This window comes from Falco rusticolus, chromosome 2 (assembly GCF_015220075.1).
Source record: "Falco rusticolus isolate bFalRus1 chromosome 2, bFalRus1.pri, whole genome shotgun sequence".
Lineage (NCBI taxonomy): Eukaryota > Metazoa > Chordata > Aves > Falconiformes > Falconidae > Falco > Falco rusticolus.
Window position 1 is genome coordinate 75,519,019 of NC_051188.1, and position 22,127 is coordinate 75,541,145.

Genomic DNA, 22,127 nt, shown 5'->3' on the forward strand with positions numbered 1-22,127 from the left:
CCTTAAAAGATTCTCTCATGGAAGAGAGCTCTTCAGTGGCTTAGTCTAGTCTGGACAGTGCTAGTGGTACACCCTAGGTCTGGAGTGTTGGGGACTTGGTTGGAATGTATCCTGATGCCTGACTACTACAGTTGGTGCTTTAGACAGCTGCGGGTATTTCTCCCAAGACTGGACTATTGCTGGCACTCTAAGGCTGGAAGCCTCCAACCCAGAGAATTTAAAAATTGACTGCATTTGGCCTTTGCAGCCATGACTCAACGGAACTGGTGTTTTTCTTCTGGAAGCTATGCAAGTGCCTATTTCCTTCACCACTGTGCAGATTTCCCCCAGTTAGAGAGGTATGAAAGTTGATCTGGAAAATGTTGAACATGCCCAAGGCAATTACACTGGAAGAGCCTCTGTGGGTTTAGAGCTGTCTGCGTTGTGCCATGTTGGCCAGCAAGCTATTCCCTGTGGAGAAACGTACCAGGCTGAGTATCGCGTGGCAGGGAGGTGGCTGGGGTTTTGAGCCCTGAGCATTTTGTGTAAAATGTATTGAAGCCTTCCTCCTTCTTGGTACCACCACTGGCTTTGCCCCAGAAGCATCCAGGGAAGCAAACGATAACAGCAGCAGCGTGAAGGTAGTTTGATTCGTGGCCCTTCCCCAGCTTGCAGAGAAGCTTGTGAACGGAGGTGCCAGGCAGCTGAAGGTATGATAGCTCTGTGTTCAGGCAGTCTTTCCCTTTCAAACACTTGGAGAAAGGGGATGGTGGGCTTCTGCTTACCTTGGAAATAGCAGCCATTGCTCTGGGACTCTTTCTGTCAGCGTCTGTAAGTTTTCCAAGCTGGTGTTAAATATGTGGGTGAATAGAAGAGCTTAAAATAAGTTGATGAGAGAGAATTCTAGGGGAGCTGGAAACAAGGCTGGGTTAGAGGGAAGAGAATGAAAGAGTGAGGCTATTTGTGAATAGAGATCTTATCCAGAATTAACATTCTTAAAATCAGTCTTGTCTTGAGAAGTTTGGTAATATAGGTGACATTCTTGAGAAGTAAGCTTCCAAACTTAAGTTCTAGCTTAATTCTGGTACTGAGTTGTATACGTTATCTTCCATTTACAGCCTGTTTTCTTAGGACTTGCATCATATTAAACATCTTGGCAGGTAAAATTGCACCACAAGACCTATTATCCAGAGGAGGCATAACTAGCTTTCTCAAGAAAGCAGTAAACTGTAACAGTCAGGTGTAATCTTGAAAGATGGGGAGGGAGAAAGAGCAAAACTTCTGCTTTCTATGGTGCTAAAAAGCTGAATGCATCTAAACATACTGTTGTGCACAGAATTTCTTCTTTAAACTTGTTTAAGGATGGCTTGATGCAGATCTTCGTTGGACTATGCTGCACGTTAAGTCTGGCTTTACATTTTGCTTATCTCAGGGTCTTCTGAAGGTGGATCAGTGAGGCTGGGCAACTGCAGTACAAACACTTGAGGAATCAATGGGAGAGTTTGAGAAGCTGAAAACAGTTCCAGGGTGTCTTAAAACTGGCAGTTCATTGTTTCGGGGAGTAGAATTGATGACGTGAATTAGGAAACGGCAGCCATGTATCCCCTTGCAGTGGGCTCAGGAAGAGGTTTACCAGTGAGAAATACGGCGATGGTGAAGGGAAGCACTGGCTTCTTGACTGTGGTTCCAACTTCTGTATCACAAGATTGAGGAAGGCTTTTTTTCCCTCTCACTTTTCTGTTTTTCTGCTCCTAGTGTTATCTTTTTGTTCTCCTCATTGGAATGTCTCTTCTGTTTTTCATCTTGAAATACAACAAATGTGGAAACAACAGAAATTGTATGTGAGCGTGTGTGCATTTCAAAAGCCAGGGAGAAAAGGTGTTGGAAAATAACTCCCTCTGTTGTTTTTTGGCTTGTTGTTTGATTTTTTTATTTTTTGTTTTTTTTATTTTTTTTTTTCCTTTCCAGTCTTGAAAATTTAAGCTTCAGGAATACATAAAATAAACTTGATGAAATTATTCACATCTGAAAGTGATGAGAGGAACAGAACTTACTTGTAGTTTCTGGTAAGCTTGGTCGTAGCAAGTTTCTGATAAGTAGATTTTAGCTGACTAGGAGTATTACACTGAAGTCCATAATATAATTTATTATGGTTGGGAAGAAGAGGGTAAGTTTCTAAATGGACTTTAGAAGATGTTTAATTGATTCGAAAATTGTGGCCAACTGTTATGTTAACTGTTTCTAGTAATAAACCTTTGAAATGGCCCTGAATCATGGAGGATTTGGTTGCTGTTTACTCCAGACTTACAAGAGACCTTCTAGAGTTCTCTTTAGAAATTATCAAGAGTGTCAGCTCTAAAACAAATTAAATTGAGCTAAGTTCAGAGTTGAGACAGATGTGTTACTTTAACTGTGACTTTGTATTTATAGGGTACTTGTATTACTTTTTTTTTTTAGTTCACTTTCTGTAATAATTTCCTTTGATCTTAAATGTTGAGTTAAAAATTTATAAATATAGCGGAATTTTGATTCTTTGAAGAAGAAAGGTGGATTTTGCAACAAAAGAGATACTTGAATCACTTTGACTTCAAAAGTTGCTGCTTCCTCTGCATCCAAGCCCCCGGGCTTCATATTTCCATCAGGTGAAGTTGTTAGTTCCTTAGCTTATACCTCATTAAAATGTTAATTAAAGATCTGTTTTGAGGGTGGGGTGTTATTTTTAGTTCAGACTGAGTCAGTTTTGATCACTCCCTCAAACTTATTTTTGGTGACCTGCCTGCTATAACTTTTTTGCTATTTGCCAAATCCTCTTCTAGAGTAGTATCACACCTTTTTGTTCAATCACTGTTTGATGGAAATACAGAATGGTTATGTGGTTTGGGAGCACTTGGATTTCTCCCATTTGTTCCTTATTCTGTATCATTTAAATTGTACTGTCATACTTATGGAAAGCCCTGTCCCTACCTAGTGCTGCCCTATGTCCAGCTGTCCCTAGACTGGTCCTTCCCCACCCCTGCCTGGGTCTGAACTTCCAGGCAGGTGTCCTGAGTCCTCACATTTTTGTTGCTCAGTTTCTGGACATCCTGATTGTGCTCATTGGACACATGCAGGCCTTTAGCAGGGGTGCAACACAGGTCCCACATCTTCTGTTCACTTCATCTACTGCTTTTATCTTTATTTCTGAATAGTAGGTATCCTTCAGTAGTTGTGCACTACTTAGGACTGCTGTTCTGTGTTGTTTATGCTTATATAGTAATTGCAGCTTTACATCTTGCACCAGCAGTTCAAGTTTGTTCCCTAGGCAGATGAAGAACAACCCTGCCACTAGCTGTGTTGTATCTCTGGCTATGGTTTTTACTAATACTAGCGCTAATTTTTTCTTTGCTGTCCATTCTTAATCTGCTGATTATTTTTTTCATCTGCTTGCTGTGTCTTCTTGTACGCTAAAAAAGGGTGTGACAATTAAATGACTCTAGTTTCCCCTTGTTTCTCATTGCAAAGCTCGCTCTTATGTTGGTGTTGATCTTGGCAAGTTCACAAATGTGCGTGTGGTTTTTTTATCATTTTCACTAATAAGTTTCTAGTGTTTTATTATGTAGTAAATGACAGTAATGAGTTGTTTCCCCCCCCCCCCCCCCAGTTTCGCTGCTTTTCATTTGCAGCTCTCTTTTAAACATAGATTTTGCATTCTTTATTTTCTGAGGTGGCAATTAATCTCAGAACAACCTTTTGTAACTGGTTAACAACCCAAAACCCCCATCATTTTATCCTACTATTACTACATTGAAAGGATAATCAAACTAATTATGATGGATTTCTTTCTGTTTATAATTCAAGGAGATGTGCCCGCTGACTTCAAATGCTTCCTGTTGAACCTTGTAAGTGGCCAGAAGAACTTGAGTATGGTCCTAGCCCTAAAACTTAAGTATTTGGTGTCTGCTTCCTTTTCTCTCTCTAAAGACTCTTTTTGGAGGAGCTCTGGTGGCTTGAGAAGGCTGCTTTTTTAGCCAGTTCTGGTATTTTTACCCCTTTGACTTTGTGCTCTCTCTTGAGCTCCTCTGGCCAGCTAACAAGATGGAAAATTGAGTAGTGGTGCAGAGTCTTTTCGCGTGGCTCCAGTTCCAGCTACAGCGTTGTCCTTCCCTTTAGGTGGGTGTCTTCTTGTTTTTTACGAGACATCAGCATTACCAATGCTTTATTTCAGGCCCTTGCCACATTTCTGGTCTGTCTCCAAGCTGTTCTTTGCAGCTTCATGGTGGACAAGCTCATGTCTCTTTGGCCTCCACTAGAACAGAAGATACTTTGCTATCAGAGTATTCGCCATTTTTTTTCTGTTTGCCTGTTTTTAATACACTTGCTGGTTGCCATGTAAGTTCTGTATGACTGATAAAAACTGTGATACAGTTTTTACTCAGCTGTTGGTATATAGTCAAAAAGAGGTTGTTGGTGCTGTGTTTCAGTACTTGCAGGTTGTTCTACCGTGTGTTTGTGGCTTTGATCCTGGGTAGTAGTTGATGGTGCTTAGGGCATGGCATGCAGCTGTGGTTTGCGTGGCACCTGGGGCTACGTATAACTTCATGGGAATAGTAGAGCTTTTAATGAACGGAACTGGACCCTTTGTGGAAAGGTGGCCGGTGATCTCAACGCTCATAGTTCCTGTGGCAGCAGCAGCAGTGTGGGGTATCCCTGGCAGTGCAGCCACCTGGTAAATGAGGCTGCAGCAATCCTCATCCGTGGAGAAAGCCAATGATATGCAGAAAGTATGTTTTGTAATGTACCCCATTGTGGTTGTTTTGCCTGGCAGATACAGGGTTGACATGCTAGTTATTGTGTTTCTTCTGGGCAGCTGCAAGTTGAAAAACGCAGGGGTAAAGGAGTAGGGTATTTTGACCTGTAGACAACAGTCCTTCAGGTACTTCTTCCAGGGGCAGTTTTCCAAGAAAAAGCCTGCAGTGACCTCCCTCCTTTTCCTTTCATGGCTTGGTCAGGTCCGTAGAGCTGTACCTTTCTGGGAACAAGGTAATACTTGTGGCTGAATGATACTGAAGCCAGTTCACTAACAGAGTTCACCAAGTTCGCTAAGGGTGAAGGCAGTTAAAAGGACTCTGGCTTGACAATGCAGACAGGAGGGGGAACCAGAGCTAGAATTACATACCAAGGCTTATGCACTCTTGCCAGCGCTTCCTGCTCTCTGGCATGGATATCCTGGCACTGCCTTCCATTTTCTCCTTTTTTTTCTTCCACATCTCTGCTTCCCCACATCTGTGGTACTGGAATTAGTGCTGGCTGTTCAGGAAAAAAATGTTGTGGCTCCTGGGTTGGGAGTCAGGCAATACCATTTCCTATGTCCTCAACTGGCCTGGCTCTGAGGCAAACCAAGGAACCTGTGTCTGTGGATCTTATGGTTAGCAAAGGCTAGCCTATATATAGTTTGGTTGATGACTTTAGGCAAGCTATGATAAACCATGATCTTTTTTGGAGAGGAAGAATGAGAGGGATTACAGTGACAAGCTTTCAAAACCAACAATTAGTTTACGTTTTTAAAGTATGGCCACAAGTGGGGAGGTTGCAAAAATGTGTAATCTTTTACAATCCTTAGTGTAGAAATCTGTGGCTTTCTTTTCTTGTTCTTTTTGTTTTGTTTTTAAATACATGGGACTTGATCTTAGACTTCATTGTGTTTAGAAACTGCACATCATGTTGGACATGTAGCCACTCGGGGAATGTGCTGATCTGTTGGTGTGTATAAGAGACAAAAAGCTTATATGTCATTTGAGGGTATCAGAGGAGTAAACTTACCCAATAAGATATAACTTAAATCTGCATGGTTGTTAAGAAGGGTATGTCAGACTGCTCCACTGCTGGACATACAGCTGTCTGTCTCAAGCTCTCAGTCAATTAAGAACTCCTTTGAACAAAGCTCTGTTTATGGACCAGCGTTTTTTACGCAAGTGGGAGACAAGTAGCAATAGTAAACTCAACAGTATTTTTATTCATTGACCTGACAGATTGCTCCTGTGATAATTGTCTGAGCACTGTGGAGGCTTCTGCAACCTAACCACACACAGCAGGCACAGTGGGAGATGACTTGAATGGCAGATCCTATTCCTTTCCAAGAGTATCTGTTAAAGCCTGGGGTCAGGAGCACTACAGGTGGACTGCAGTACAGAAAATAGTAAAGCTGTTAGGTTAGCTGCCCTTTCCCTCCTAAAACTGCTCATCTCTCTTACTAATGTGGGTAAGTAAAATCCTAATGGTTGGTGTCAGTTTCTTGTTTAAAAAGCAAAACTTTCTAGATAGTAATGCATACTTTAGTACCTGCTTCACAAACTCAGTTCTTGTTTTTCCTCTTCTTTTTTGAAGCCAGGTTTCTATTGTGGTTCTTACAGCATTAAAGAATGGGTATCACTAGCGGCTTTGTTACCCTAGTTTTTGGCTTGCCTGTGTAAAGCTGCTGCTTGACAACAAATGAGAGTGTCTCAGCAGTAGCTCCTGATCTAGATGTGTTTGAGTGCTGAGATCATGGAGAAAGTCTTAAGAAAAGAGTCTCTGTTCCCCTCTCTCTCTTGGTGTTTTGGCATTTGTGGAGTTTGGAGAACAGGGTCAAGTAAAGCAGAGCTGCTACCTTTCTCTGGCTGTTACTGATGTTTCTCCAATAGCAGAAGTTTGAAAGAACACTTTCCACTATGGCAAAACAACATGTGGACGTGATGCAGAGTAAGATTTTGTTCTATGTGCTCTCCTAGTTGCTGGCATTATTGTGAAGACACTATTTGATGTCCTTGCTTGGCTTTTCTTGATTCTGTTCCTCACCTTCAGTCCTGTCAGCTCAGCCAAAGGATTTCACAGTCACTCTTCCTGCTCCTTGAGTACTGCTCAGAGTACTGAGGGAGTAACGTGCCATAGCTGCTGCTTCCCCAGTTCTTCTCTGAGCAGTATTTGCTTGTCCTTCTGCTTGGGTTTGTGGAGAGAGAGAGGACTGCATGTGACTGCTTGGTGGTAGTTGTCAGACATATTTGAGGATGAAAAGTAATGCAGAATATGAGCATATAGAGAAGGTTAAGAATCCAGTCTTGGAATAAAATCCTTGGTTGACGGGATGCTCTCTAGTATTTGAATCTAGTATGCAGAAGTATTTGAGAGATGAGAGACGGATTTAAAGGGGGGAATGAAAGTATTAATGTGGACAGCATCATCAGCTGTGGCACCGACATGCAATGCCTACATGATTTACAGAATTGGTTTAGTGCTATTTTTATAGCAAAGGGCTGTATAGTTGTGGACTGCCTGTCCATCTGTCAGTCTCTCCTTCGTAAGTTTTCAGTGCACTGGTTTTCTTCCAGGTAAGCTCAAACGACTTTTGGAAGTGTCAGAAATTGACCCCTGTAACACTTGTGGGAATGGCTTGCTTTGAGGCAAGAGGCCAAAAGGAATTATAAGGAGATACTATTAGTTCTGCAAACCTTTTGGAAAAGGAGGTCCTAAACATGAAAGGTGCTTTCTTGAAAATCTAATGAGTGATAATGGAAGCAACCATCCCAAGTCAACTGAAAAATAGTGTTATTGCTGATTTTGAGCTAAAATATGATTTAAATATGAACTCTCTTAATCCCTTCATCCTAACTTTTCACACTGTAACAAGAGGTACCTTTAGTATTTGTCTCTTGTGAGAAACAATTGTTCTAATGCATTGAAGGATTTTGGCAAGGTAGCAACATTTCTTCATGTGTGAACATTCTTGTCTGGTCCCATAATTGTTTCATAACACAATCTAAACATACGTTGAAGAAAAATTCCGGGCATTTTTGCTGACCTTAGAACTGTTCAGACTCTTTGTGTTGAAAATAAATTTTCCAAACAGTGTATGCAGCTGGAGACAGGATGATAAAATTTCTATTTATTGTGAGGAGCAGTAGGTGTGATCCGTGATTGACTCTTGACTGCCACAAAAGGCAGGTCTTTCACAGAGCAGTCAGTGTTGTGAAACATCATGTGCTGAACATCTCTGCTCTGCATTTAGAGACTCCTTCATATCACCTTGTATTGTCAGGAAAATGAAAGGGAAATTTCACGTGCTGGAGGATGTGGTGCACTGCATCTTGTGGGATTCTGATGCTACCTTTTCCCACCAATTTCCATTAGGGGATCTGGGCATTAAACAACCCTTTTTCTTAGGCAAGGTGTGCACCTCTTCCTTAGAGACTTAGGAAACTAACTTTCAGTTGTCGTGTACATAAAGTGGTGGAAAGCTTACAGAAGTTTTCTTCTGGCTGAGAAGGGATGATATTATTATGGTGGTCTGATTTTCAGCTTAATTCAGATTTTATTTTGTTAAAATCAGTTCTTTCACTACTTTTCCATTTACAGCTGTTGCCATCTCACTGGACAAGTAGACTTGGGAATATATCTTGTGAAATGTTGCAAGGAACACCGAAGAAAGCTATAGTCTGGTTTGTGTTCAACTGGACATCCATTTAGTTTCCTTTCTCTGTATGAGATCTGTTTATTAAAATACTTTTTGTTGCTGAGAGTATGTAAGTTTGCAGTTGTTTTCAAAACATTCTAATTTGTACTCTATTAACATTTTCATAGATATTGTTGAGTGTCATTATCAAAATGATTCAGTGCTCTAAGGAGCCCTGATACACAGTGAGCAAGAAAATGTTGCATCTGTTTTACCTACTGTTTTTTGGCTGCCTGTCCCTCAAACTTGTTTTTCTAAGGAGTGAAATCTCTGCCTGTTAGACTAATTACTGCACATCAGTTTCTTAACCCTTAAAAAGGCTTGAATGTCGGCTGTACAAAAGTAATGAGATGCGCAGTGGTTTAGCCGAGGGCCCAATATGTATTACACGCGTGCGGTTGAAATGACAATATGAAATAAGTGCAGTGCTAATCGTTTCTGTAGCAAGGCATGGGTTAGTGTTCCCCCAGCACTGTTCATGTTAAATGTTGTGTTGAACAGTATTAATGAGCATCGATGGTCCAGGGACCTTAAAACTGTTGCCAATTCATAATTGCTCTTTGCCACATATATTTACTTATACCTGTGCAAAGGTCAGCCAAAGTGATACCAGGTGAGTCAAATCCATTAACTGTTTCCTTTTTCCTGTTGTTTTTGGGGCCTGACTTCGAAATTTGTGGAAACTTTGCTGTTGCCATAATTCACAGAGGAATTGGCTGTTTGTTCTTAAAAATTTTTGTCCTAGGAGGAGGTCTGCTTCTGCTTCCACTTTGCCCTCTCAGTTTACAGAACGATCTCTTCTGGTGCTGAGCCATGCAAGTACAGGTATCCCTTTTAATCACATAATAAGAGTAACCAGATTTGTGTACATTTCCCACTTTTTTTTTTTTCTTTTTTCTTTTAAAGCCTGAGACTGCAGCTGTGCTGAAGCGCACTGTTGAGGCTCTTATGGAGAGAGGAGCCATTGTGAGGAACCTAGAGAACCTGGGAGAAAGGTCTCTACCCTACAAAATCTCCAGGCACAATGAGCGCCACAGAAGAGGAGGGTATGCATGATGTGTTTTTTCCTTAAAATCCTTTAAGTGCTCCTTTTAAAATGTACATAAGTAACTGTCATGGTTTGGTCTTCCTTGTGCTTTTTGGGAGTACGCCTGTAATGTCTGTGATCTCAATAAGGTGTTGTGTGGCTGTTTCTGCGTGCGTGTGTTTTCGCTTCGAGTGTTTTGTGTCTTTTATTCTGTGGTGTTGGCTTTTTGTCAGCCTTTGGTTGTTGTGTTACAAGTAGCCTGAGTCCAGGCCTGCAGAACTGCTTTCCCCAACATACACAATGTCATTTTAACATAACTGTTTTCCAAGGTAGTCAGGCTGTTTGCTGATAAAAGCCATACTTAATCTGCTGGCTGCTAATTGCTGGTCTGGTTCTTTTTCTCCGGTGCATCTGAACTAAATGTTAATTACTATGTGTACCCTGTAAGACTTGCTTGTGTTTCTGATGCACTTTTTGTTATGGGTGTTAAAAGATGACAGTGTGGTTTACGGGAAGTGCTGTCAATGTAAATGAAGCTGTGAACAGACCTCTCTGTCGCTGGGCTCTCCCCCGGGGCAGGAGGAAGGTGCTGTGGATGTATCCCTGCTTGCTTACCCCGTGTGGTGTTGCTCCTTGGGGCTAACTCCGACATGGATGCTGGCTCTGGGAGGATGGAGAAGTGTTGCTAGGCAACGCACGCTGCACTGGGGCTGCCTGCCCTAATCAAAATAACAATTAGTGATGTGCGTCTCCTAATCCCAGTAATGCAACTGTGTGTCCATCCGACCTGCCTCTCCCATGGGGGGTGTTCGGCGCTGGAGGAGGCGAGGTGACTCCAGAGGTGCAACCTTCTACAAAGCCCTTCTTGAACCACCTCCCCAGGGGTGACTCATGGTTTTGCTCCCTCTTCTGTGGACCTCTTCATTCTCCTTGGAGTGGGAGTGGTGACAGCTGCCAGTTAAGGCAGACTGACAGAAAAGGTAGGGGAAGAAATCTCCACCACATGCCTCTTACTTAACCAAAAGCAATGGTGATGTGGCCGTGACTGTCTTGCACTTCTGCTTCTTGGCGACCTTCACAACAAGGCTTGATCCTGCCAGTTTTGCATTTTAGGATGAGGTCTTGCTGCCTACACACAGGAGCTAATCAAAGCCTTGACTTAGGACAGAATTGCTAGTTACCTCATCCTGTTGGAGTAGAAGCATTTTATAAACATTAAAGTCTTTTCCAATGGCTTCAGCAGAAGGAGGAGCTGGTGTTACTCTCCTTGTACAGGTAGGGAGCTAAGGCAGAAGGACTAAGATCCACTAATTTTGGATGCTGAAGTGGAACCCAGAAGCCGAAAGTCTCAACCCTCAACAACCCCCTTTCCAAGAGTACTTAGTACTCTCTAACATTTCACCACTTCAGATGACAGTTCCTGCTTGGCTTGGGTGGCAGTACTCCTGCAGTTCAAGTCTTGGGTTCTTCAACAGGGAAACCAGGCCAGGAGACTGTAACCAGCATCACAAGTACTGTGTAGCAGACATGAATAGAAGCCATTTCTCCAGGGGATCTTTCAGATGTGTAAACTAGCTTAACTCATTTACTGTAGTAGATTAGCTATTTAATAAGCAGGACCAGGAGATCTGTAGGCTATAACCCTCTTCCTGGAAGAGTCCTCGGAGCAGACATATTTTGTGTTCTGAATGAGGCAAGGTTTTAGTAGCAAATAATTGTGATTGTGTCTTGAAACACAGGTGGGAAGCCATCAGATTACTGTCACTATCGCTGTTCCTCTTCCACCTCCCAGTTCAGTTGTCTCCGGATACTGAGCAGTCATTCTGCTTGCCCTGGATTTGGATCCTTTGTATTTGAATATGACAGTTCCCTTCTGTAAGTTGCTTGGCTTCTTGAAAGGGAGAAGTCATTGAGAGAGGGTATTAGAGGAAGTGGTTCTTTTGTGTGCTTTTAATTGGAGAACTCAAGTTCAAGAGACATGAGATACTACAAGGTGAACAAGCAGGCAGTTTCAGTACCTGGTAATGCAGGGGAATTGTATTTCTGTAGATTTTGCTGGGGAGACTACAGTTCAGTGTACAGGTATTGTGGATTCCTGGTATACCATCCAGGATTTTATATGGTCTGGAGAGTAAGTTACTCAGGTTATTAAATATAATCTAGGAATAGGAAGTGAAAAGTCAGTTCTTGATCCTCCTTGTAAAATCAGGCAGTTTTACAGCATCTGTAAAAAGTAATTTTTTAACAGGACTCAGTTAAAAAGGCGAGATAAAAAAAAAAGGCTTTTCAAGATACCTCTCTAAACTGAATATACACCTGCACTTACTAAGAAATCCTGAGGTCTTTTCTCCTTCATTGTAAATTTTTAATTCTGTCTGTGTTCACTTTCTTAGCAGGTTGGTGTAGAGTGGTATATTTAGTACAGTGTGTGTCACCTTTTCCTTAGTCTGGACTTTTTCTGAAGTAACTGAAAGGGTTTCTATGAGAGTGCAAATGATACTCTTGTGTCTGGGGCGGGGAGCGTGTTAAATATTTCAAAGCTTTTCATTTTGAGTTTTTTTGTTTGCTGCTTTTTTTTTTTTTTTTTAATTTTGTGCTCTTAGCAGAGCTTCAGCTGGTTTATTTTCCAGTAGTATGGAGGCGGTTGGAGACTTAGAATGTACACTGAATCTGTTGCTTTGTTGGACCTCCTGGCTGGTGAATTATATGAAAAGTAGTGGAACACAATATTTGTAGCAACAACCTATGAAAATTAGTGCGATACAATAGTCATGGCATGGGTCACAGCTTAATAGTGTGACCTTAGAGACACCGCTTGTCCTAATGACCACTGCATGAACTGTCTTCCCGTCACTCAGAATGGCATGGAATCCTCCCACCTGTTAGGGGTGTTTGCCTGAAAAACAGAACAAAACAAAGCAATCTTCCTCACCAGCATAATGAGGCTAGCTTTGCTCCCTTATAAAACTCCTGGTGCTGTCCAAGCTGTGTCTCTTAACCTCAAACCAAGGGCCATCAGTAGGCCAGCACCAGCTATTTGCAGGTCAGTTGAGACCTGCTCTGTGGCATGCCTGGTAGTCGTCCTCCTCTCAGGCTTTTGCTGTATGTTTTTCTTCATTTAGTTAATTCCATTTTTAACTGTGTTTGAAGTCTTTATATACAGCATATCATAAAACTGAGTGATTGACAGTGAAAGGACGTGCAAATACCATGTGCACGGCCAAGCTACTGCTGGACTTAGCCAGGTTTTGGTAGTGTCTTTAGTAAACAGTGAAGAATTACACTGGAAAATACATATTTATAAGTCAATAGGGAGGATAGTGTCTCCTTAATAAAGTGTTTTTTCCCCTCTGAGTTCTGTAGTGCTTCAGCATCATCTGTCTCAGATGTGCCTGTAATGCAGTATATTACAAATTTAAGAATATCCAGGAGACTTTACAGAGAATGAGAATTTTACTGCCAATTGATCTGTAAAGCTGCGATTGTTTCAAAGCCTGCCATAGGGGATTGTGGCCCACAGCTGTCACTGGAATGAGCACTTTTACTCTCCCAGGCAGCTCTGAAGACTTCAGATCATACATATAATTGACTTGTTTCTTCCTAGGAAATTATATTCAGTGAGCAGGTGGTGCATGTGCATTGAGGGTATATTAAAACAAATTCAGGTCTTTCTCTGAAATGCACCTCTTTTGGCAGAAAGCACCCTCCCTTTTTTAAAGACCTGATTTTAGACAGCTTTTGCATTTAAGTAAGCATGAAAATAGTATGTTTCAGGAACTGTTTGGATAAGTCTGAAGAATCAAACTTTTAAATCACTGGTTTATTGATATTTTAAATGGAAGTTGGTTTGGCTACTAATTCACATTTAGGGTATTAATTGCTGTAGTAGAGCATTAATATTTTGGTTTTAAAGTATTTAAGAGCATGATTCAAGTAACATCTCACAAAATTGTAGCAAATGCTATTCACCTTATAGATCAATAAAATGTGACAACCACATGTTGGTTCTAGTGTGGGTTAGGTGTGTAAATTTAGTGAGGCACTGAGCCTGAGAAACTTGCCCGTGGTGGCAGTGTCTCTGATAAAAAAAAAAAAAAAGTGGAAGAATGTCAATAAGGATTACCAACTTTTTCTCTTACTGAGCAATAGATTTGTGCCAAGTATTTGTTTTACTAGCTACCACTTGTTTATAATTTTTTATGAGTTGTATTTAAATTGCTTTTCACATGATGCGGTTTTTTTGAAATATTGTATTACATGTATCAGGAGGTGCTTATTTCTGGAACAAATAAAACTGAACTGATTTAAATAAGGTGTGTACTGGTATTTGAATTCAAGGAATGTTAAACTCTGGATTTGTTTGCTGTTTAAGATGGTACAGAAGCATTGAATCCCTCAAAGCAGCTTTCACATAAAGGGTCCAGCCTGAGGCTGGGTGATGACATTGCAGAGCTGTTGTGCATATTTGGTTAGTGCTAAAGTGGAGAATATTGCAACTGCTTGTAAAATGATAGATCTCAGCAGCAATCTGGGTTTGCACTTTGTGGCGTACCTGTTTTCTTTGGCCTTCCCAGGGTATGCCTAATCATATGCTTGTGAGGCTTCATGCTTCAGGGCATCAGATAAAGGAGGTGGTTTGGGGGACGTGGTTGGTATGCAGGATATTTTTACTTTAGGGGAGATGGTACAAGGGTGGCTGCAAAACAGATTTGAATTTTATATTTTTTTAAAAAAACTCCTTTGGGAAGGTAATTTTTTGCAGACCAGGCATCTATTGAACTGGAAGAAGCTATGACAAGGGCTTTGGGGAGAAGAAAGTGTCCAGGTGTAACTGGGTTTTAAATACTGGATACCTGGCTATGCTCTAGAGATTTGTGGTTAGTGATTTTATTCCCCTCTGCCCCTCCAAATGTTGCTTCCATTCTTATTTCTGTTGTTTCTATTATAGAAAAAGATGATATACATCATCCTGGTCAGTGCTCAGATTTTGTAAGGCTTTGCAAATTGGTAGAGCACTGTGACCTTTCTCTTCTACTTTGTTTTGTGTATGTGTGTGCTTTCCCCTATTAAATCTACCTATACTACGGTAATGTTTTTAGAGCTTTGCCCCCACATTTTTATTATTTCATTTACTTCATTTGTGAGTTCTTCAGTTAAACTATAATTCTGATTATTCACAACAGTTTCCACGTTCTATTTGCCAGTTTTTCATAGCCTTGTTATTTTTCCCTTTCAAATTTGATTTCTAAAAGATGGCAATTTTCTTTTGTTATTTACTTGCTTGTCTGTTAATCTTTTCGTTTTGCTGTTCACTTCCAGTTATCTCATCAGCCCACTTGTTCTCTGAAATATCAAACTCAGGTTTTACTTTTGTTCTTGCTGAATTGTATTTTGGAAGCTTATCTTAACACCTGCATGGGGAATTTTCTGTAGGTGGTGTGTGCAGGGACCCTGGTGATTGCCAGGGTCCACTGGGGAGTGTGGGATGTATACCAACAGCATCTAATAGGATCGGGAGTCAGAAAATGCAGTTGCAGTTTTAGTTGTGCTGTGGACTTGTGTGATGGGGGAAAATGGCAAGGCAAGGAGCTCCTTTCCCAAGGGCGCAGCATGCTGAACTCAACTTGGCTTCGAGACCCTGCAGCGCTGCGATTGCTTCCCAGCAGCTGGGATTCGCCAAGCTTCAGTACCAGCTTCCCCTCTGCTATGGCATGGAAAGCTTGGACGCTGTCCTGGCCTTCCCACAAATCACTCCCACCTCCTCTGGCTCGTTTAGGGTCTGACGTGGTTGGCCCTCCTGCAGGAGCACCTTGTGTTTTGCCGTCATTGTGGCATGTGATGTGACGTTGCTTTGCCAAAGCACGTGCTTAGGAGAGGGAGCGTGACTTTCGTTTCTTGGTGCCTCAGTGGGCTAATGCACAAGGAATAGATAAATGAGTATTTCACTAACTGAGCATCATGTTGTTTAAGACCTTTGAATATTTTGGAAGCATAGCTATGTAAATTGTTACATGGTCAAACTTTTCTTCTGTCCGTAAAGTACCTGAGCTTAGGAACCGTACTTACGCAGCGTAGTTTTAAACAAGCAGCTTGTGACACTGTAGTATTCCATGTGGACAAGAGATGCTGAAGTGTCTTTCAAAAACTCACGCTCTCTGAATAAAATTTTATTTATTTGTAAGAGTAAAATAGTAGTTACCCATCAGAATTGTTCTCCGGAGTGTTTACAAGATTTAACAACCCTTCTCTTCTCCCTACCCCCTAGTAAAATCTGAACTATTGTATAAAGGACTTCATCCTCCAGAAATGTACCGGCCTGTTTAGCTTCACTCCGGTGGAGTTTCTTGGCAATTTTTATGGCTATTGAATACCAAAGAGGAGAGGAAAGAAAAACGGATGAAAAGGGTGGCAAGCTTTCCTTTTGTAAAACCACCAAACTAAATGTACAGCTAATCACAGCCTGTGTTGTTTCTGTTCAGATTTTAGAACACCTCGATCTGTTACAGCAAAAAGGAGTTCTGGGTCTGTTATGTGCTTGGATGAGAACAAAACCAGTTTGAATGTTTGAGTATTACGCACATTTGTCGTATTTTCTGCTATATTGATTGTCTTCTTCCACTAGATGGGGCTTTCTTCATTGATGAGTTGAACCTCATCAAGTAATACTTTTCTTTCAAATGTTTTTATCTACGTGCACATACATGTAAGTGTGGATGTGCATCAAGTATCAGCCCTAAAATGTCGAAGTTTTTTTTCAGTCCACCTTACCTATGAGAGTGCACTTTGCGATTTTGATGTGCAGCACCAGAGGACGTGGTGCTGTGCAATAGTTTGTTATGTAGAGGCGCTAGTTCTGAGGCACTAAATTGTGTAGCATCCGTGTGCAAGCACATGGATTAAATGTGATGGCCGCTCTCAAATAGTGGACTTAGTGGGAGATGGGAATTAGTCACCATTTTTGGGGGTTTTTTTAAGCCGTAAATTATACGGGAGGCAGAGAAGTGACACAAGCAGAATTAATACTCACTGTGTAACTTCAGCCCTGCTCATAAAAATTTTGCAGACTTCCCAAATGCTGCCCAGTGAGCATGACTTTTTCAAATACTCAGATATGTCATGCTGGTTTCTCTTTTGCAGTATAGCAGTATTTTTTTTTTTATTTTCTGCAATGCTGCAAAATGTCTTTCCATTAGTTATTTAGCTTAATAACAGGCATCTGTGTATAGAATTTGGCAAAAGAAATTTCTAAAGGCTGTGGATGGTAAAATGTATTTTTCCCTGGAGTACTTGCTCATTATGGATCATTTGTGTCATTGCTGTGGCACAGTCTAGTTACTAAGGTACCAGCCTTTGGTTTTGATCTGGTACTTGCCCATTGCTGTCCTAGTGATTTTCAAGGGACTTCTGTCTATTCCATATGCATTTTTCAAAAGCTAAAAGGAACACGATGTGAAAAGCTAAAAGGAACATTGTAGCTGGAAGGACTAGTACACAAGTTATAATCCTTCTGAGCATGAACTTGCTTGCCTGCCCTGCTGAGGAAGGGTAGTTACCATAGGAGTTGAGAAGAAAAACAAACTCTCTCTCTTCAGAGCAATGCCGTGGTCCCAAAGATGAAGTGATCATTCAGGTAGCAAAAAACTTCATTTATGTAGGATTACCTTAATGAGACGTTAATGAACAAGTGTCCAGCTGCTCTCACATGAGTGCCACAGCTTGCTTTCCTCCAGGTAGTTTCCTGTTTCCCTGTTCAATGCCTGAACACTTCCTTTCCTTTCTTATCTTCCCCATTGGGGAGGCTTACGTACTCTTACTGCCACTATGTAAAGAAGAAATTTAAGCATACAGACATATTTTGGGCACAGCCGTGGGACCACGCAGCCTCTTCCAAGTCCACCATACGTGTACTTTTCCCTTGGCTCCCCTGGCTGACAGAGTCGTATTCTAGGAGGATTTGAGTTTTGATCCAAGTGCTTTTCAGAGTTTTTTGAAGTCATAGACTGTCCATTTGAAAGCAAAATATTTGAGTATCCGTAGGACTGAAGGTTCAAGCAGTTTCTGCCTTGAATATGTTAAAAAGCACAAATGAAACCTGGCTTCCCCTCCCTCTTTTTTTTGTGTCTTTTTTTTTTTCCCCTCTCATATGCAAAGGCTTTATTTGAGATCATATGATATTTTAATTTTTTTCCAGTTAATGCATTGTTTTAATATGTCTCAGTCTGCTCTCCTGTATTTACATCATCCTTCTGTTTGCAGTTGAGCCGGATGACAAATAACTGTGGTCTCACACTGAATCAGTGGAATTTTCCTGCATTTCTCCCCTGATGACCGACTCCTAGAAGCCCTAAATGCTTTTGCATTTTTGCTTGCAAGAATGAGGTGGTTTCCCTCCTGCATTCCTGTATTTTTCCCTGTCTTTAAGTCTCCCTGGGATTTGGTTTTGTTTACTACACAAACAGTAGCTAGTGTTGCGTATTGGGTCATAGATCACTGCCTGAAATTAAGGTTGCTGCATGACTTATTGAGGGTGGGTTAAAAAAACCCCGTAGCCTCAAGACAGCTGATTTAAATATGTGTGTTTAGGGGGAAGGGGTTCCATATCTCCTCTGGGATTGCACTGTGAATTGTGTTTGGTTATTGCTTCTACAGCCGTTAGTTTCTTCTCTTTCTTTAATGAAGAAATTGTATTTTTTACACTGGCCCTCTTTTCCTTCTATCTTTTTCAGCACAGGAAGGCACTCGTTGCTTGTTAACGTTGAAGAGTGGTGGTTGTTTTTAAAAACTCACATTGTCCCCAATTACTGCAGTTTTGTATCCTCAGATAAAATACCTATTCTGCAAGGAGTCATAAAGATATGCTGTAACAGCTCATCCTCCCATCCCCCCCTTCTCCTTCAGTTATCAACAGTGCGTCAGTGGAAATTTCCACCCTTTGCTAATGTGAGAGAAAGCACAAAGTTGCAAAGCAGCCTTTGGAGAAAAAAACCACCACACTATTGCTGTTTTAGGAGCACAATGAAAAGCAGCATACGACTTGCAAGCACAAGTGAAATTAAATTCTCGAGAAATGGGACTAAAATGGTGCAGCAAAGAGCCCAGATTGCAATACAAATAAATGCTCTTGCGAAGGGAAGGGGCGTGAAAGCGGTGGTGGATTGCCAGCTAGAATTTCTCCCCCATCCTGCTTTCTGTTATTGCACCTGTGAAGGGGGTTTGGAAGGCTTCTCCCCAAGGTGAAGAGTTAAGTGTCATCTGTTGAATTTACCAGTGGCTTTTAAAGGCTTTAACAGAAAATACGACTTTCCCTTTTTAAGGGTTATGTGTCCATCGGAGGCTGCTGTGCAGTATTTTGAATGAATTAGCCAAGATTAAAAATTGTTTATCTCCTTAAACTTCTAACCAGGTAGGATCTATTAATTCTTGAGAGCAGAAAATAGTAGGTGGTTCAGTTTCTCAAATACATTAAGCCAAATCCTGTTCCCCATTGAAGCTGGTGAGGATTTGCGAGGAGGACTGAGCCCATCACAGTTCCTCCAAATCCTTCTTGAGGCACGTTGTTCCTGTAGCTCTTGGTAGCCCTGCTGCAGTCAGAGGAGCAGCACCTTCACTGACGTGACCTGGCACTGCTCCCTTGGCTTCAGTGATGCTCGGCCGCAGCCCACACCAGCTGGGCATCTGTTCTGGAGGACTCGTTCCTTCAGCATGGGCTGCAGGGAGATATTTTTTTTTTGCCATCAGACCTCTCACGTACAAGAATTCAGTGCTTCAATCTGGTCTTTCTGAAAAAGATTTCAGAGATAATTCATGTCTATTAATGTAGGCGCCTGTGTAAGCGTTTCAGGATTAGGATGTCTGGCTAAGGAGAAGCATCTTTGCTGTGTTTTCCACAGGTGGATTCCATGGCTGTGCAGTAATCCAGCACGTGCTGCTTGAGTCATTTCTGGCCTGATGGGTCTCCTCTGTGTGTAATGTTTTCTGATGTAATACACTTAGCTGGATGAAAATGAACTCAGTGCAGCATGAAGAATATGAGTGTGTCTGTTGTTTATGACCCCATCTCCTGTTTTTCCTGTTCGGACTCCCATTTCAGCTTCTGGTCTTGGGGACTTGCCCTCCAAGATCACCTTTATGAAGGTGGACTGTGATGTTCATGCTATAGTTGACTCAGTAAGAATCCATATGCCTTGCAGAACAAAGTCCTCTCTGTGAGGTACAGTTTTTAAATCAGACTGGGATGCTTGATCCTGCTTGGGTAATACGACTTCATTTAAGGGATATCACGTTCAGGTTATACTGATGCTTTATGGGGAGGTGTGCTTGAGTGGACTAGGAGGAAAGAGGAGCTTTAATAAGAGGATGTGTAAAGATTAAAGTGAAATAGCTAGGTGGGAAGTGCTGTACTTTACATTTAGCCTTTAAATTACTGATAGTCTTAAAGTTGAGGTGAGTGGTTAGTTGTCTTCAGCAGGATTTCTGAGAAAGTTGCAGTGTCCTTTTACTGTACTGTAGCTAGTGCCATGCCAAATGCTGGATACAGCTCTGTTGACAGTGCTGGTTTGGTTCATTCACAGCATTTCAAGGGAAGAGGGATGGCCAGTGACATGGCTCACTCATCTCTTGCATTAGTATGATGGCTGGCACTAGGTCGCTTATAACATCACATCTCCTGTTTCTGCAAGTTGCTAGTGAATTTAAGGTACACCTCACATTAAGAGAAGGGATCTGAATTTGCATATCTGAGATTAAGTTAGTACACAGTTGTGTCCCTTGTCTGAAATGAGGCTTATGAAGTGCAGTACGCCTCTTTGCTTATTTGGGTGTACTGGAGTTTTAAAAGCCTCTTGCAAAATTGTAGTTGAGGTCATGAAGAAGGTGCAGTTCTTCAGGAAGGGAGTTTATTGCAGATGTAACCTGGGTGACCTACAGATATTCATGGGGAGCAATGTTCTCCTTCCCATAGGTAAGCGGTTGGCTTTTTCTTTATGGACGTCAAAGATAGCTGTGTGGTGGACACAAAGTGTTTCCCTGGAGCAGTGTGTTTTAGACGTGCTGTGCATGTGTGGAAGTAAGACCCTTCCAGTCCCACCAAGGTCAGCACAGCAGTAGGCTCATCAAGTCCCAGCTGTGCAAGTGGGCATTGCCTGTATGCAGCTTCAAGGTCCTGCCCTCAGATTGAAAATTTAAGCCATGTTCACATCAAAGATGTGCCTAATTTGGGATAAGCCTATCTCCTTGGGTTTCTTTTGCTGTTTTTGTTTGGTTGGTTTTTTTTTTTAATACTTCCATTCAGCTCTGAAGCAGAACATTAAAGGAAAAAATGTGCCTTTATGTATATAGGCTTGAGATGTTTCACGCTGGCATCTGTTCCCCAAAGAAACAATGTTGTGAATTCAAAGGAGGATGATGCATGTTGTAACTGAATGTGCCACCCTGCCTTTTTTTTAAGACTGTTCAAATCAAGATATGGAAATTAATGGAATAGGTACAAGAAGAGAAAGCTCTCTTCAGTCTCCTTGGGTAAGCAGTGCCGTACAACAAAGAAGAGTTCAGGCTGAGCCTGCTTCAATTGAACTTCCCTTATTTGAAATCAAGATAACAGCTTTTATTTAAAACAATTGTGGTACCAAAATGCAGGGAAAAAAATAGAAAGGTTCATTTAAGGTATCCTACAGAATAGTTACTTGAATTAAAGTTGCTGCAGTACAGGTATTTTTTTATTTTACTCTGTGTATGTTTCTCATTGCAGGTATTTTTTGATAGACTTAGAGGGTCCACCTTCGATTGTATCGACCATGATGGAACATTTAGGACGGGATATTGATGTAATTAGACGTGCTTTTGTAAAGTATCCTCCATCAAAGACAGAAGAATGCAGTGGCATAATCCCGGTCAACTATGAAGATAAACTAAAGGCCAAGAAGTGAATATTCCAAATAGCATGTTTGAAAACTTTAAAGATTTTTTTTCTTTTTTGTTCCTGCTGTGGAAAACAATTATGATAACTGATGTTCATCAAAAATAATCTATTTTGGCCATGATGTGTGTGTGGTATAGTACATTATCTTAAATTACTGTAATATTTGAGAGTGTTTTTGTTTAAAATAATTTGAATAACATAATCTGTATGTTTATCTTGATATTTGACAACTCTGAAAATTGATTTTCTTTTCTCTTAGAGCATTACATTGATAATGAAGATTTATCCATCATCAGAATGCTAAAAATAGCATTCTTTTCCAAAGACAGATTACTTCAGAATATGCATATTTACATAGGGGATTAAGAAGTCTACAGTGTAAATATAGCAGTATAGGATGTGATTTGTTGGAGGTTTGGGGTTTTTTTGCTTGTTCTTGGAAAAAGGTAATAAAAGCGTGATTAAAAATAAAATGACTCTTTTTTTTTTTTTTAAAGCAGAAAATGTACAAGAAAAAATAACTTGCACTGCCAAAAGACATGTCATACTTCTTTCTTTAAGGTAATAACTCTATTCAAAGTACCGCCAAAAAATTGTTCTCTATAGAAAAGGCCAGAAACTGCCAGGTGGCAGATTAGAGAATAACCATGCTTATGTATGAACAGAAGAATAAAAGATCCTTTGTTTTACCATCAGCTAGACCCAGGTGTACATTTCAAACTGAGGAAAACTTCATGACA

General features: G+C 41.1%; 1 protein-coding gene across 2 annotated transcripts in view; it reads left to right on the forward strand.

The window, feature by feature from the left end:
* Positions 1-21,860, forward strand: part of MRPS6 (mitochondrial ribosomal protein S6) — a 46,942-nt gene extending 25,082 nt beyond the window's left edge. Inside the window, exons 2-4 of one of the 2 annotated variants that reach the window (XM_037376419.1) lie at positions 9,350-9,489; positions 10,233-10,450; positions 21,217-21,298. In XM_037376419.1, the coding sequence (XP_037232316.1) occupies positions 9,350-9,489; positions 10,233-10,450; positions 21,217-21,227 (369 nt within the window). In that variant the 3' untranslated portion in view covers positions 21,228-21,298. Of the gene's footprint in view, positions 1-9,349; positions 9,490-10,232; positions 10,451-21,216 lie in introns of both variants that reach the window. The other variant, XM_037376420.1, reaches the window with a different exon arrangement.
* Positions 21,861-22,127: the final 267 nt, after the last annotated feature.